Source organism: Artemia sp. Qi Xiang Cuo, chromosome 16, assembly GCF_049724085.1.
Source record: "Artemia sp. Qi Xiang Cuo chromosome 16, ASM4972408v1, whole genome shotgun sequence".
Lineage (NCBI taxonomy): Eukaryota > Metazoa > Arthropoda > Branchiopoda > Anostraca > Artemiidae > Artemia > Artemia sp. Qi Xiang Cuo.
The window spans coordinates 43273267-43291272 of record NC_142809.1 but is presented as its reverse complement, the minus strand read 5'-3'; the positions used below and the strand labels follow the sequence as shown (position 1 = coordinate 43291272).

Here is an 18006-nt window from a genome sequence, read left to right as displayed (position 1 = left end):
TAAAATATTTTTTGGGGGAGATGGGTTGTTTGTGTACTGTATAATACACAAGTGATGTTTGGACAGTTTTGTTAACAGTTGCCTGATTCCGAGTGGTTTTTCTTTACTTAGTGCTCATTGAAAAACGAAATTTTTTGGTAAATACGTAGTTCTTGTATCTTTTAAAAGAGCTTTAGGGGAATTGAAAGACTTGTATGTCTCAGTCCGGGTGGTATTTCATGATTTGGGACGAAATAAAAACAAAATTTTGTCTTACTAATGTAGCACTATTATATTTTCATAGAGTGGTTCGGGGTGTGTAATACTTTGTTTCCTAATTATGTGTTATCAGCCTTTAACTGCTGCCCATGAATATCGTTACTTTCTTGTTAAATAATTAGTTCTAATATCTTTTAAAAGAGTTTTATGGGGTTTGAGAGACTCTGTTGCCTGATTCCATGAGGTTTTTCTTAACTTGGTGCCCATCAATAACGAAATTTTTGTGTTAAATACGTAGCTCTTGTATCTTTTAAAAGAGCTTTACGAGGTTTCAGAAACTAGGTTGCCTGATTCCGAGTGGTTTTTCTTTACTTGGTGCGCAAAATTAACAAAATTTTTGTCTTATATAAGTAGTTCTTTCATCTTTTAAAATAGCTTTACGGGGTTTAAGGGTCTCAGTTGCCTCATTTCACATTTTTTGTCTTTACTTGCTGCGCATTAAAAGCAAAATTTTTGTCTTAAATAAGTAGTTTTTGTATCTTTTAAAACAGCTTTACGGGGTTTGAAAGAATCTGTTGCCTGATTACGTATGGTTTTTATTTACTTGGTGCCCCTTAAAAAGGAAATTTTTGTGTTCAACAAGTAGTTATTGTATCTTTTAAAAGAGCTTTACGGGGTTTGAGAGACTCAGTTGCCTGATTCCGTGTTGTTTTTCTTTACTTTGTTCGAAATAATAAATAATTTTTTTTTTCAGTTAAATTGTTCTTGTTCATTTGAAAATAACTTGAGGTGCTTGAGAGACTCGGTTGGCTGATTCTATGTGGTGAATTTTCTTTACATGGTGTCCATTCGAAACAAAATTTTTGTATTAAATAATTATTTCTTGTATCTTTTAAAATAGCTTTACGGGGTTTGAGAGACTCGGTTGCCTGATTCCGTGTGGTTTTTCTTTACTTGGTGCCCATTAAAAAAGAAATTTTCGTCTTAAATAAGTATGTCTTGTATCTTTTAAAAGAGCTTTACGGGGTTTGAGAAACTCGGTTGCCTGATTCCGTGTGGTTTTCCTTTAATCGGTGTACATTAAAAAAAAATTTTTTGTGTTAAATTGTAAGCTATTGTATATTTTAAAATATCTAGAGGGGATGTAGAGAATCTGCTTCCTGATTTTTCGCTATATTTCTTTAGTAGTTGAATATTAAAAACGGGAATTTTTTGTTAAATTATAATTTATTCTATATGATAAAAGTTCTTTACGGAGTTTGAGATACTATTTTGCCTGAGGCCGTTTTGTTTATATTTACCTGCTCACCAAAAATAAAAAATTTTTGTTGTTAAATAATTATTTGTTGCATCTTTTAAAAGAGCTATAAGGAGTTTGAAAGACTTTGTTGCCTGATTCCGTGTGGCTTTTCTTTATTTGGTGCCCATAAATAAAGAAATTTTTGTCTACAAAAAGTAATTCTTGTGTCTTTTAAAACAGCTTTTTCGGAGACTCGGTTGCCTGATTCCGTGTGGTTTTTCTTTACTAGGTGGCCAATGATAACGAAATTTTTTTGTTAAATTGTCTTTTTTTGTATCTTTTAATATATCTTTACATGGGTGTCAGTACTCAGCCGACTGTGCTCACGTGGTTTTCTTTACTAGGTGCCTAATAAAAACAAAATTTTTGTGTTAAGTTAGAAGCTTTTGTATCTTTTAAAATAATTTCACGGAATTTGATAGACTCTGTTTATTGATTATATTTGGTTTTTATTTACTTGGTGTACATTAAAAACGAACTTTTTGTATTAAATAAGTAGTTCTTGTATCTTTTAAAAGAGCTTTACGGGGTTTGAGAGACTCGGTTGCCTGATTCCGTGTGGTTTTTCTTTACTAGGTGCCCATTAAAAACTAAATTTTTGTGTTAAATAAGTATTTCTTGTATCTTTTATAAGAGCTTTATGGGGTTCGAGAGAATATGTTGCCTGATTACATGTGGTTTTTCTTTAACTGGTGCCCATTAATAACGAAATTTTTGTTTTAAATAAGAAGTTCTTGTATCTTTTAAAAGATCTTTACGGGGTTTGAGAGACTGTTTCCTGTTTCAGTGTGGTTTTTCTTTAATTGGTGCCCATTAAAGACTAAAATTTTGTCTTAAATAAGTAGTTCTTCTATCTTTAAGGGGTTTGAGAGACTTGGTTGCTTGATTTTGTTTCCTTTTTATTTACCTTGTGCCCATTAATAACGAAATTTTTGTGTTAAACAAGTAGTTCTTGTATCTTTTAAAAGAGCTTTACGGGGTTTGAGAGACTCTGTTGCCTGATTCCTTGTGGTTTTTCTTTACCTGGTGGCCATTAATAACGAAATTTTTTTCTTAAATAATTAGCTCTTGAATCTTTTAAAAGAGATTTACGGGGTTTGAAAGACTCTGTTGCGTGATTCCGTGTGATCTTTCTATAATTGGTACCCATTAAAAAATAAATTTTTGTGTTAAATAATTAGTTCTTGAATCTTTTAAAAGAGTTTTACAGGGTTTGAGAGGCTCTGTTGCCTGATTCCGTGTGATTTTTCTTTACTTGGTGCCCATTAAAAACGAAATTTTTGTCTTAAATAAGTAGTTCTTGTATCTTTTAAAAGAGCTTTACGGGGTTTGAGAGACTCGGTTGCCTGATTCCGTGTGGTTTTTCTTTACTTGGTGCCCATTCAAAACGAAATTTTTTTCTTAAATAAGTAGTTCTTGTATCTTTAAAAAGAGCTTTTTCAAAGTTTGAGAGACTCGGTTGCCTCATTCCTTGTGGTTTTTTTTTTAATTTGTAAAAATAAAAACAAAATTTTGTTTTAAAAAAGTATTTCTTTTATATTTAAAAATAGCATTAAGGAGTATGAGAGACTTGGTTGGCTGTTTCCGTGTGGTTTTTATTTAATTGGTGTCCATTAAAAAATAATTTTTTTTCTTAAATAAGTTGTTCCTTTATCTTTTAAAATATCTTTACGGGATTTGAAAGACTCTGGTGCCTGAGTCCGTGTGGTTATTCTTTACTTGTTTCCAATTAAAAACGAAATTTTGTATGTAATAAGTAGTTATTGTACCTTTTAAAAGAGCTTTTCATGGGTTGAGCGATTGGGTTGCCTAATTCCATGACGTGTTCCTTTAACTTTTGCCAATTAAAAATGAAATTTTTGTTTTAAATAAGTAGTTATTTTATCTTTTAAAATAGCTTTACGGGATTTGAGAGACTCTGTTGCCTGATTCCGTGTGGTTTTTCTTTACTTGGTTCCCATTAAAAACGAAATTTTTGTGTTACATAAGTAGTTTTTGTATCTTTTAAAAGAGCTTTTCGGAGTCTGAAATACATTGGTGCCTTATCCCAAGTGGCTTGTATTTGCTTGGTGCCCATTAATAACGAAATTTGTTCCTTATGTACTTATCTCTAGTTCCTTTTACTATTGATTAACTTGGTTAGAGAGAATCGGCTGCTTTATTCCATGTGGTTTTTCTTTACTTGGTGCCCATTAAAAACGAAATTTTTGCGTTAAATATGTTGCTCTTGTATCTTTTCAAAGAGATTTACGGGGTTGAGAGACTCCTTTGCCTGATTCCGTGGGATCTTTATTTACATGGTGCCCACTAAAAAAGAAATTTTTGTCTTAAATAAGTAGTTCTTTTATGTTTTAAAATGCTTTTCAGGGTTTTAGAGACGTGGTTGCCTGATTCATTTTGGTTTTTCTTTACTTGGGGTACAATAAAAACGAAATTTTTGGGTTAAAAAAGTAGTTCTTGTATAATTTAAATGAGCTTTACGGGGTTTGAGAGACTCGGTTTCCTGATTACGTGGTGTTTTTCTTTAAAAGGGTCTCAGACGAAACAATTTTTTTGTGTTAAATAAGTAGTTCTTCTATATTTTAAAACTGCTTTAAGGGGTTTGAGAGACTCGGCTGCCTGATTACGTGTGTTTTTTCTTTCCCTGGTGCCCATTAAAAACAAAATTTTTTTGTTAAATAAGTAGTTGTTGCATCTTTTAAAAGAGCTTCAGGGAGTCTGATAGACTTGGTTGACTAATTCCGTGTGGTTTTTCTTTAATTCGTGCACATTAAAAGCGAAATTTTTGGTTTAAATAAGTTTTTCTTGTATCTTTTAAAATAGTTTTACAGATTTTGAGAAACTCGGTTGCCTTATTCTATGTTGTTTTTCTTTACTTACTGCCCATTAAAAACGAAATTTTTGTCTTAAATAAGTAGTTCTTGTATCTTTTAAAAGAGCTTTACGGGTTTTTCTTTACTTGGTGCCCATTAAAAACGAAATTTTTGTCTTAAATAAGTAGTTCTTGTATCTTTTAAAATGTTTTACGGGGTTTGAGAGACTCGGTTGCCTGATTCCGTGTGGTTTTTCTTTACTTGGTGCCCATTAAAAACGAAATTTTTGTGTTAAATAAGTAGTTATTGTATCTTTTAAAAGAGCTTTAAGGGGTTTGAGAGACTCGGTTGCCTGATTCCGTGTGGTTTTTCTTTTCTTGATGCCCATTCAAAAAGAAATTTTTGTGTTAAATTAGAAGTTATTGTATCTTTTAAAAGAGATTTACGGGGTTTGAGAGACTCGGCTGCCTGATTCCGTGTGTTTTTTCCTTGTTGACCATTAAAATTTTTTTGTATTTGAAATAAGTAGTTGTTGTATCTTTTAAAAGAGCTTTACGGGGTTTGAGAGACTCGGTTGCCTGATTCCGTGTGGTTTTTCTTTACTTGGTGTTTGAAAACTTACATGAAGTTCTACCACTCTCCTAAAAAGCATTTGGCACCATCTATCAAGAGTTACAGATTAGATAAAAACTTCATGTAGATGACCCTTTGCCCACGGTTGCCACACATATCCTACTCAGGTTCACCAGCCTAGGGTATGGCAAACCATGGCGGGTGACCCTGGGCTGGTGAGCTTTCATTTTGTTTTCAGTGTAGTATTTTGTTATGTATTGCTGTACTATTCTGTATTTTACTAGTTCTGTATTTTTCAGAAATATTATGTATTTTACTAGTAATATTCTGTATTTTACTAGCCCATCTAAATGAAGAGTTGTTACTGGCAATAATAATAGAATAAAAACAATTGGATTGAGTCGATTTGCATGCCCAGAAGTTGCAACATTGATTCAAAATTTAAGAGTTTGTTATGTTGATGTAACTTTGACAAAGAATATTGAGACGAAACGTATTACCTTGAGGTTACTACGTAAAAAAGACCTCTTGAAATTTTATTTGATCTTTCAAGTTCAGAACACATCATATTTCTGATAAAAACAAACTTGGCAATCCAACTAAGATATTCTAAAAGTTTGAAGCAGTCAATGTTGTTTCATTGCCAAAATAAGTAGGTTATACATCATGACAAAAGACAAGGCTGAAAACTTTGAAAAATTTAAGACTGGACATGTAGGCTAAACTTCTTCTGCAAAAGTCTTCAATGTTACATCAAGCATATTGGTGCACTATTCTGTATTTTATTAATAGTATATTTTCTTTCGTTTTCAGACATCATGCAAACGCCAAAGCCTGCTACAAAAAGGAAAAAAGGTACGACTGAACCAGAACTGCTTCGTGAAGCTGTGCTAGAAGTCATTGAGAAGCAAGTTCCAAAGGCAACAGCTTAAAGAAAATACCAGTGTCCTCGTGCAACCTTACGAGATTATGTGAAAAGAATCAGCACGAACAGGTTGGAGGTTAGAGGTTTGACTCACTCTTTTTTTTCACGACGATAAGCCACTCTTAGAATTTTTACCGACGGACAAGAATGGGATCTTGTCACATACCTGGAAATAATATGCAATATACATTATGGACTATGACCACTCGAGCTATGTCAACTTTGTTACAAATACGCCACGTCGAAGCAGCTTAAAATTCCAGATTCATGGACTTGTGGTGAGAAAAATCAAGCTGCGGGAGAGGATTGGTATCGGGGGTTTATGCAGCGACATCCCGAGCTTACAATCCGACAGGCAGAAGCTATCAGTCTGGGAAGGGATACTGCCTTTAACTGCTTTACAGTTCAGTAGTTCTTTAACAATCTTCAAACTATATTCGATCGTCACTGATTTAGCCTAGAAAATGTTTGGGACGTCAATGAGACAGGATTATCGACTGTTCACAAGCCAGGCAATGTGATTGCTGAAAAGGGCCAAAGGCAAGTCAGAAAGGTAACCTCTGGCGAAAGAGGGCAGAATATCACGCCTTGTATCTATGTTAGCGCTATTGGAAATACAGTTCCTCCAATGATGATTTTTCCCAGAAAAACGTGCCCTGATATCCTACTAAAGGGAGCTCCACCAGGGACCATTGGATTCTGAAATGAAAAAGCTTCTGGATGGATGATGACCGAGCGCTTTGTCATTTGGCTGAACCACTTTATTTGTCATGTAAAACCAACAAAATCAAAACCAGTTCTTCTTATTTTGGACAATCATATTACCAGACATTCTAGCGATCTGCATGAGCTGGCTAAGGAGAACGGTGTTAATATTTTGACCATGCCCCCACATATGACTCATAAACTGCAGTCTCTGAATTGCTCTGTTATGTTTCCAATTAAGGCATACTACAATCGAGAACCCGAAGCTTTTATGAGCAGAAATAAATGCAAAATTATAGCCATTGCTAATGTTGCAGAAATTCTTGTTTCATCTTACTTCAAGGCTGTTACTCAAGAAAGCATAATCAGCGGGTTCCGCTGCACAGGAATTCATCCATTCAACCCATAAATTTTACAAGACCACGAATTCCTAAGTTCATCCGTTTCCGATAGAACAGAAGTACCACCACTGGCCCCTTTCATCTCAGAAGGTAACTCTGCGCGATATTCAGAAGCATCATATGCAAGTGAACCACCCCTGAGAAACTCGAGTCCAGAACAGCTGCCTGCTACAATGTCTGGGTTTGTTAACAATAGCTATTCAGAAATTATCAATCTTTTCCCATTGCAAAAAGGATCTCCCATGAATCAAAAAAGAATAACTGCACATAGAAAGAAAACAGAAATCATAACAGATCCACCAGTAAAAAAAATAATTCAGAAAGAGGTGGAAAAGAAAAATAAGAAACAAAAAGTGCTAGAAATGAAGAAACTAAGCAAGACAGTTGCGAAGCAATATAAATTTCTAAAAAGGAAGCTTTTTTGCGAAGCATTTGAGTATAAAAGCAGCTCTGAAGATTTTGTAGTTGATTCTGATTGTTGCAGTGACGAGAGTCTGAATGTTGGCGATGTCGAGGCTGCAACTGAAATATCTGCAGAGATTACAGTCGGTGATTTCATTCTCACTGGAATCGATGGGAAAAGAAGTGGGAAAACATACTATGTTGCGTCAGTGCTAGAAATCAATGGTGATGATCTTGATGTCAAATTTCTCAAAAAGGTTGAACCAAACAAGTTTGTTTATACAGAAGAACAGGCTTTTGTAGAGAGACAATCAGTGGAAATTAAACTTGATCAACCCGTCTCATGCGGAGGGACTAAAAGGCAATCAGAAAAGCTGACATTTGGTGTCGATCTTTCCGCATACAAAATAAAATGATCAGACAAATGTGATACGAGTTACCTGTATTAAATTTTCTTATACCAATAGCTGATGAGTATTAAACATATTCTTAAATGAGAATGGCTCTTCTGATTTTTTTAAAAGTGGTTTTCAATGCTTGGCGAACCAGAACCGGGGGATGGCGAAGCTGTACCGGGGTCGTACAGGTTCGCCATATCTGACCAAGGTCATTCTTCTTTGAATTATGGCTATAACTGATAGGCTAAAAAAATATCAAAATTTTGCTTGATGTCCTGGATGTGTAGGTACATTTTGGTTGGAAAAAGTTTACTGTAGGTTGACAAGCATAGTAGAAAAAAATTATTTTCTAAAAAAGTGATGATCGTGGGCGGGTCTCCCCGCCCACGGGGAGACCCGTGGGCGGGGTCTCCCCGCCCACGCATTTACGGCCTTTACGGGGTTTGAGAGACTCGGTTGCCTGATTCTATGTGGTTTTTCTTTACTTGGTGCCCATTAAAAACGAAATTTTTGTGTTAAGTAAGTAGTTTTTGTATCTTTTAAAAGAGTTTCACGGGGTTTAAGAGACTCTATTGGCTGATTCTATATAGTTTTCCTTTACATGGTGCACAATAAAAACGACATTATTTCGTTAAATTATTTTTTATTGTATATTTTCAAATAGCGTTATTGGGTTGAGAGACTCTGTTGCCTGATTCCGTTTGGTTTTTCTTTACTTGGTGCCCATTAAAAACGAAATTTTTGTGTTAAATAAGTAGTTCTTGTATCTTTTAAAATGCTTTACGGGGTTTGAGAGACTCGGTTGCCTGATTCCGTGTGGTTTTTCTTTACTTGGTGCCCAATAAAAACAAAATTTTTTTGTTAAATAAGTAGTTAGTTTATATTTTAAAATAGCTTTAAGGGGTTTGAGAGATTCTGTTTACTCATTACGTTTGGTTTTTATTTACCTGATGCCCATTAAAAACGAAATTTTTGTGTTAAATAAGTAGTTCTTGTATCTTTTAAAAGAGCTTTACAGGGTTTGAGAGACTCGGTTGCCTGATTCCGATTGGTTTTTCTTTACTTGGTGCCCATTCAAAAAAATTTTTGTGTTAAATAAGTAGTTCTTGCATCTTTTAACGAGCTTTACGGGGTTTGAGAGACTCGTTTGCCTGATTCCGTGTGGTTTTTCTTTACTTGGTGCCCATTAAAAACGAAATTTTTATGTTAAATAAGTAGTTCTTGTATCTTTTAAAATAGCTTTACGGGATTTGAGAGACTCTTTTGCCTGATTCCGTGTTGTTTTTCTTTACTTAGTGCCGATTAAAAATGAAATTTTTGTCTTAAATAGGTAGTTCTTGTATCTTTTAAAAGAGCTTTATGGGGTTTGAAAGACTCGGTTGCCTGATTCCGTGTGGTTTTTCTTTACCTGGTGCCCATTAAAAACGAAATTTTTATGTTAAATAAGTAGTTATTGTATCTTTTAAAATAGCTTTACGGGGCTTGAGAGACTCAGGTGCCTGATTCCGTGTTGTTATTATTTACTTGGTGCCCAGTTAAGACGATATTTTTTTTTTTAATAAGTAGTTTTTGTATCTTTTAAAAGTTTTCTAAGGGGCTTGATAGACTCGGTTGCATGATTCCATGTGGTTTTTTTTTACTTAGTGCTCATTAAAAACGAATTTTTTTCTTTAAATAAGTAGTTTTTTTATCTGTTAAAAGAGCTTTACAGGGTTTGAGAGACTCGGTTGCATTGTATTTTCCATAATTTTCTTACAAGAAACTAGAGTTTACGGCCAAAAACCCTTATAAGCTCCTAGAATAGCATAGGAAGGAACATAAGCCCTTATAATAGCACAGGAAGGAACATAAGCTCCTAGAATAGCATGGGAGGGAACATAAGCCCTTAAAATAGCATGGAAATTCCTATACCTGCAAGCAAATAGCATGGTCCTATACAGGCAAGCAAACAACATGGGAATTCCTATACAGGCAAGCAAATAGCGTGGTCCTATAGCTGCAAGCAAATAACATGGGAATTCCTATACAGGCAAGCGAATAACGTGGGAATTCCTATACAGGCAAGCAAATAACATGGGAATTCCTATACAGGCAAGCAAATAACATGGGAATTCCTATACAGGCAAGCAAATAGCATGGTCCTATAGCTGCAAGCAAATAACATGGGAATTCCTATACCTACAAGCAAATAACATGGGAATTCCTATACAGGCAAGCAAATAACATGGGAATTCCTATACAGGCAAGCAAATAACATGGTCCTATAGCTGCAAGCAAATAACATGGGAATTCCTATACCTGCAAGCAAATTCATTATTAGCATTCTACTGAAGGCGTTGTCGTAGAAACTTCAAAACAGGCTCATTCGATTGGAAATCAAAGGGCTACTGCCCTTTTTGATAGTCGAAAATGATTGGAGGGCAACTAGCCCCCCCCCACGCCCATCATTCCCCCAAACACATCCAATCAAAATTTTGAGTCAACCATTTTGTTCAGCGTAGTTGATTTCCAGATAGAAAATATATTTTTGAGGAGGATACTCCCCCACAACCCTCAGGGCAAGGGTTTTAAGTTATGCCCTGGGGCATATAAGGTTTTTATAGAAGGCGTTGTCGTAGAAACTTCAAAACAGACTCATTCGATTGGAAATTAAAGAGCTAGTACCCTTTTTAATAGTCCAAAGTGATTGGAGTGTAAGTAGCCCCCCTCCTCCCCCATGCCGAATATTCCCCCAAACACATCCAATCAAAATATCCAGAGAGCCATTTTTTTCAGTGTAGTTGATTTTCAGATATAAAAAATATTTTTGAGGATGATACTCCCCCACAACCCTCGGGACAAGGGTTTTAAGTGATGCCTTGGGGGCATGTAAGTTTTTTATAGAAGGCGTTGTCGTAGAAACTTCAAATCAGGATCATTCGATTGGAAATTAAAGGGCTAGTGCCCTTTTTAATAGTCGAAAAAGATTGGAGGGAAACTAGCCCCCCCCACACCCATCATTCCCCCAACCTCATCCAATCAAAATTTTGAAATAGCCATTTTGTTCAATGGATTTGATTTCCAGATAGAAAATATGTTTTGGAGGAGGATACTCCCCCACAAACATCAGAGCAAGGGTTTTGAGATCTGCCCTGGGGGCATTTTAGGTTTTTTATAGAAGGCGTTATCGTAGAAACTTCAAAACATGCTCATTCGATTGGAAATTAAAGGGCTAGTGCCCTTTTTAATAGTTGAAAGTGATTGGAGTGTAACTAGCCCCCTCCCCCCCACGCCCATCATTTCCCCAAACACATCCAATCAAAATTTTCAAATAGTCATTTTGTTCAGGGTAGTTGATTTCCAGATAGAAAATATATTTTTGAGAAGGACATTCCCCCACAACCCTCAGGGCAAGGATTTCAAGTTATGCCCTGGGGGCATATAAGGTTTTTATAGAAGGCGTTGTCGTAGAAACTTCAAAACAGGCTCATTCGATTGGAAATTAAAAGGCTAGTGCCCTTTTTAAAAGTAAAAAATGATTGGAGTGCCACTAGCCCCCCCCCCCCCCACGCCCATCATTCCCCCAAACACATCCAATCAAAATTTTGAGATAGCCATTTTGTTCAGCGTAGTTGATTTCCAGATAGAAAATATGTTTTTGAGGAGAATACTCTCCTACAACCTTCGGGGCAAGGGTTTTAAGTTATGCCCTGGGGGCATATAAGGTTTTTATAGAAGGTATTGTCGTAGAAACTTCAAAACATGCTCATTCGATTGGAAATTAATGGGCTAGTGCCCTTTTTAATAGTCGAAAGTGATTGGAGTGTAACTAGCCGCCTCCCCCCCCCACGCCCATCATTTCCCCAAAAAATCCAATCGAAATTTTGAGATAGCCATTTTGTTCAGCGTAGTTGATTTCCAGATAGAAAATATATTTTTGAGGAGGACACTCCCCCACAACCCTCAGGTCAAGGGTTTTAAGATATGCCCTGGGGGCATATAACGTTTTTATGAAGGCGTTGTCGTAGAAACTTCAAAACAGGCTCATTCGATTGTAAATTAAAGGGCTAGTGGCCTTTTAAAATAGTCGAAAGTGATTGGAGTGCACCTAGCCCCCCCCCCACGCCCATCATTTCCCCAAACCCATTCAATCAAAATTTTGAGATAGCCATTTTTGTTCAGCGAAGTTGATTTCCAGACTGAAAATATATTTTTGAGGAGGACACTCCCCCACAACCCTCCGGGCAAGGGTTTTAAGTTATGCCCTGAGGGCATATATGGGTTTTATAGAAGGCGTTGTCGTAGAAACTTCAAAACAGGCTCTTTCGATTGGAAATTAAAGGGCTAGTGCCCTTTTTAATAGTCGAAAGTGATTGGAGGGCAATTAGCCCCCCCCACCCATCATTTCCCCAAACACATCCAATCAAAATTTTGAAATACCCGTTTTGTTCAGTGTAATTGATTTCCAGATAGAAAATATATTTTTGAGGAGGACACTCCCCCACAACCCTCGTGGCAAGAGTTTTAAGTTAACCTTGGGGGCATATAAAGTTTTTATAGAAGGTGTTGTCGTAGAAACTTCCAAACAGGCACATTCAATTGGAAACTCAAAGGGCTAGTGCCCTTTTTAATAGTCGAAAGTGATTGGAGGGCAACTAGCGCCCCCACGCCCATCATTCCCACAAACACATCCAATCAAAATTTTGAGATAGTCATTTTGTTCAGCGTAGTTGATTTCCAGATAGAAAATATGTTTTTGAGGAGGACAATCCCCCATAACCCTCAGGGCAAGGGTTTTAAGTTATGCCCTGGGGGCATATAGGGTTTTTATAGAAGGCGATGTCGTAGAAACTTCAAAAAAGGCTTGTTCGATTGGAAATTTCGAGGGCTAGTGCCCTTTGTAATAGTCGAAAGTGATTTGAGGGAAACTAACCCCCCTCTCACGCTCACCTTTTCCCCAAACACATCCAATCAAAATTTTAAGACAGCCATTTTGTTAAACGTAGTTTTAAGTTCTGGAAATAAGGTCTTTGAGGATTACAACTCCCCCAAAGCCCTCAGGGCAGGGGTTGTAATTTAACGATTCTCCGAATCCTTCATATTATTTCTTATGGAAGCGATGCTCGTATAAACTTTAGAGAGGGCTCATTTTATTGAAAATTGAAAGTTCTTGTTCACTTTTTAAGAGTCAAAAGAGATTGAAGGGCAACTAGCCCCTCTCCCTCCTCCACGCCCTAAATGTATCAGATAAACATTTTGAGATAGACATTTTGTTAAAATAGTTCAAAGTTCTGATAAAAAAAAACTCCGGTGTCTACACAGCCCACCAGGGTCCAGGGGTAGGCGTCGTAAGTTATGCCCTGGGGCATAACTTATTAAGGGGGGTTTATAACTTTTGGGAAGGGGTTTTGTAATGGAAGAACACATAGGAAATCTATTATAATTATCCAATTATGAGGTTAAGATACAGACTCTGTGATAGATGCAAAATTGCTTTGGCACACAAATTCCTATTAAGGTCAATTCCAAACAGTCATGATCCCTTTGTGTCAGCAAGTGAAATGGTCAAAACCCCCTTATTGGAGCTATTTTTTCAATCCATTCATTGTTGTCAATCGCTGTTCACAAGTTACGCAAGCTGTGTATTGTTCATATATAAGGTTTTTATCAAAGAGGTAATCTTATAGACTTTGATAAAATCCTCAATCGATTTAAATTGAAAGTTCTAGATCCGTTTTTTAAATTCAAGAATAATAGGACAGTAAGCACCCCCCCCCCCACTCATGCCATAAAAACTTGAAACTTTTTGCAATGAAAAACGAACAAAAATTAATTAAAAATTGGTTTCCGAAACAACATTTTACTATTAAGACTAATTGAGATAATATTTACCATTCATAAATCAGTTACAAATGACAATTTTCTCTCACTTCCATTTTTTTAAACACGTGGGTCTTTACTAGGTTGCAGCTACTGCTGAAACAACGATTTAGCTAAAATCCAGGGAACCACCGATAAAAAAGCTCTCGTATTGGCTAGCCTTAGGTAAATCACAGGCAGCGCACTAGCGCTGCCTATGTAAAGAACGATGTGGGCACAGTGTGTTTTTATTTTCTCCATACCCGGGCACTTCGTATCGAAGGAGTTTTCGTAGAAACTTGGAAAAAGGCTCATTTTATTGGAAATTGGAGTGGCTAGTGCCCTTTTTAATAGTCGAAAGTGATTGGAGGGCAAAAAATCCCCCCCCCCACGCCCATCATTTCCCCACACACATCCAATCAAAATTTTGAGATATCCATTTTGTTCAACGTAGTTGATTTCTAGATAGAAAATATCTTTTTGAGGAGGACACTCCCCCACAATCCTCAAGGCAAGGGTTTTACGTTATGCCCTGGGGGCATATAAGGTTTTTATAGAAGGCGTTGTCATCGAAACTTCAAAAAAGGCTTATTCGATTGGAAATTCAAAGGGCTAGAGCCCTTTTTAATAGTCGAAAGTGACTCGAGGGAAACTAGCCCCCCCCCCCGCCCATCATTTCCCCAAACACATCCAATCAAAATTTTGAGATAGCCATTTTGTTCAACGTAGTTGATTTCCAGATAGAAAATATGTTTTTGAGGAGTACACTCCCCACAGCCCTCAGGGCAAGGGTTTTAAGTTATGCCCTGGGGGCATATAAGGTTTTTATAGAAGGCGCTGTTGTAAGAGCTTCAAAAAAAGCTCATTCGATTTGAAATTCAAAAGTCTAGCGCCATTTTGAATAGTCGAAAGAGACTCGAGGGCAAATAGCCCCCCCCCCACGCCCATACTTCCCCCCAACAAATCCAATAAAAAGTTTAAGATAACCATTTGCTTCAGCGTAATTGATTTCCAGATAGAAAATATTTTATTGAGGAGGACACTCCTTCACAACCCTTCAAGTAAGGTTTAAAAAGTATGCACTGGAGACATATAGGGTTTTTATTGAGATCTGTCGTAAAAACTTGAAAAAAGGCTGATTCCATTTGAAATTCAAAGGGATAGTACCCTTTTTAACAGTTGAAAGGGATTTGAAGGCAACTAACCTCTCACACCCACCTTTTCCCAAAACACATCAAATCATAATTTCTAGATAGCAATTTTATTCAACGTAGTTGAAAGTTTTGGAAATTAGGTCTTTCAGGATGACAACCCCTCCCCCCAAAGCCCTCAGGGCAAGGGTTGTAAGTTATGCCCTGGGGTATATAAAGTTTTATTAAAAGCGTTGTCATAGAAACTTCAAAAGAGCTCATTCAATTTGAAATTGAAAGTGCTAGTTCCTTTTTTAATAGTTAAAAGTGATTGGATAGCGACTAACGCCCCTCTCACGCCCACCATTTTCCCAAACACATCGAATTAAAATTTTGAGACATCCATTTTGTATAACATAGTTGAAAGTTCTGGAAATTAGGTCTTTTAGGATGATGACCTCAGAGCTCTCAGTGCAAGGGTTGTAAGTTATGCCCTGGGGAATATGAAATTTTATTGAAAGAGTTGTCGTAGAAACTTCAAAAGGGCTCATTGAATTGGAAATTGAAAGGGCTAGTGCCTTTTTTAATAGTTGAAATTGATTGGACAGCGACTAACGCCCCTCTCATGCCCACCATTTTCCAAAACATATCCAATCAAAATTTTAAGATATCCATTTTGTTCAACGTAGTTGAGCGTTCTGGAAATTAGGTTTTTTAAGATGATAACCCCCTCAGAGCCCTCAGTGCAAGAGTTGTAAGTAATGCCCTGGAGGTATATAAGGTTTATATAGAAAGTTGTTGTATAAATCATAGGCAGTACGGTGGCGCTGCCTAAGTAAAGAACGGGGAAACTCGAGAACGAGACAAGAAACAGGGACTAAGTAATGAGGAGGACACTCCCCCACAACCGTCACGGCAATGGTTTTAAGTTATTCCCTGGGGGCGTATAAGAACGATGTTGGCACAATGGAAAAAATTAATTCCCTGGAAAAAATTAATAAAAAAATTTATTAATTTTTTCCTTTAGAGTAGGGCACTTCGTATCGAAGAAGTTGTCGTAGAAACTTCGAAAAGCGCTCATTCGATTGGAAATTGGAGTGGGTTGTGCCCTTTTTAATAGTCGAAAGTGATTGGAAGGCGACTAACACCCCTTCCACGCCCACCACTTTGTTCAGCATAGTTGATTTCCATATAGAAATTATGTTTTTGAGGACAGTCCCCCACAGCCCTTAGGGCAAGTGTTGTAAGTTATGTCCTGGGGGCATATAAGTTTTTTTTTATAGAAGGCGTTGTCGTAGAAACTTTAAAAAAGGCTCATTCGATTGGAAATTCAAAGGGCTAGTGCCCTTTTTCATAGTTGAAAGTGATTAGAGGGCAACTAACCCGCCTCTCACGCCCACTTTTTCCCCAAACATATCTAATCAAAACTTCGAGATAGCCATTTTATTCAAAGTAGTTTTAAATTCTGGAAATTAGGTATTTGAGGATGACAACCCCCCCCCCCCAAAGCCCTCAGGGAAAGGGTTGCAAATTATGCTCAGGCGGCATATAAGGTTTTTATATAACACGTTGTCGTAGGAACTTCAAAAAGGGCTCATTCGATAGGAAATTGAAGTGGCTAGTGCCCTTTTTAATTGTCGAAACTAATTGAAAAGCAACTAACACCCCTTCCATGCCCACATTTTCCCCAAACACATCCAATAAAGATTTTGAGATAGCCATTTTGTTCCACGCTGTTAATAGTTCAGGAAATTATACCTTTGAGCAGGACACCCCCCCCCCCACAGACTTCAGGGCAAGGGTTATAAGTTATGCCCTGGGGGCATATAAGGTTTTTATTGAAATCTTTGTCGTAAAAGCTTCAAAGAGGGCTCATTAAACTGGAAATTCAAAGGGCTAGGGCCCTTTTTAATAGTCGAAAGTGATTTGAAGGCAACTAATCCCCCTCTCACGCCCATCTTTTTTCCAAATACATTCAATCCATATTTTAGATAGCCATTTTATTCAATGTAGTTGAAAGTTTAGGAAATTAGGTCTTTAAAGATGACAACCCCTCCTCCCCACACAGCCCTCAGGGCAAGGGTTGTAAGTTATGCCCTGGGGGCGTATAAGGTTTTTATTGAAAGCGTAGAAACTTCAAAAGGGCTCATTCAATTGGAAATTGAAAGGGTTAGTGCCTTTTTTAATAGTTGAAAGTGATTGGATAGCGACTAACGCCCCTCTCACGCCCACCATTTTCCCAAACACATCCAATCAAAATTTTGAGATATTTTTTTTGTTCAACGTAGTTGAAAGTTCTGGAAATTAGGTCTTTTAAGATGATAACCCCCTCAGATCCCTCATTGCAAGGGTTGTAATTTAAGCCCTGGGGGCATATAAAATTTTTACAGAAAGTTTTTGTAGAAGTTTCAAGAACAAGTCATTTGATTGTAAAATGAAATTGCCCTTTTTATTTGTCGAAAGTGAATATGGAATATATGACTCTCTTCTTACGCCCACCATTTCCTTAAAAACATTTAATCAAAGTTTAGAAATAACCATTTTGTCCAACGTAGTTGAAAGTTCTGGAAATTATGTATTTAAGGATGACAAACCCCCCAGAGCCCCAAGGGAAAAGGTTGTAAGTTCTGCCCTAGGGGCATATAAGGTTTTTATGTATAGAGTTGTCGTAAAACTTCAAAAGGGGCCCATTCAATTCGAAATTGAGAGGGCTAGTGCCCTTTGTAATAGTCGAAAGTGATTGGAGGGTAACTAACCCCCCTCTCACGCCCACCACTCCTCCAAATAGATCCAATAAAAATTTTCAGATAGCCATTTTTTTCAACGTAGTAGAAAGTTCTGGAGAAAGGTCTTTGAGAATGACACCCCTCCAGCCTCAGGGCAAGGGTTGTAAGTTATGCCCTGGGAGCATATAAGATTTTTATTGAAAGTTTTGTCGTAGAAACTTCAAAAGGGCTTATTTGATTGGAAATTGAAAGGGCTAGGACCATTTTTGATAGTTGAAAGTGATTGGGGGAAAGTGATTTCCCCGAACACATCCAATCAAAATTTTAAGAGAGCCATGTTGTTTAACGTAGTTGAAAGCTCTAGAAATTCAGTCTTAGAGAATGACAACCACCCTAACAGATCTTAGGGTAAGGGTTGTAATTTATACCCTGGGGGCATGTAAGGTATTTATAGAAAGCGTTGTAGTTTCCAAAAGGGCTCATTCGATTGGAAATCGAAAGGCCTAGTGCCCTTTTTAATAGTCGAAAGTGACTGGAAGGCTTGACATTTTTATAGTAAAGATCGAAGTGGGTATAATGTATCATTTTTTGTTGTTG

At 37.0% G+C, this 18006-nt stretch overlaps 1 protein-coding gene across 1 annotated transcript; it reads left to right on the top strand.

Moving 5' to 3' along the window:
* Positions 1–6536: 6536 nt before the first annotated feature.
* LOC148942933 (uncharacterized) lies at positions 6537–6923 on the top strand. Its single transcript, XM_089102403.1, has one exon. The coding sequence runs from the start codon at positions 6537–6539 to the stop codon at positions 6921–6923; it is 387 nt and encodes a 128-aa protein (XP_088958529.1).
* The last annotated feature ends 11083 nt before the right edge of the window (positions 6924–18006 follow it).

Coding starts and splice junctions, on each gene's coding strand:
- LOC148942933 (XM_089102403.1), top strand. CDS start 6,537: ATGACCGAGCGCTTTGTCATTTGGCTGAACCACTTTATTTGTCATGTA.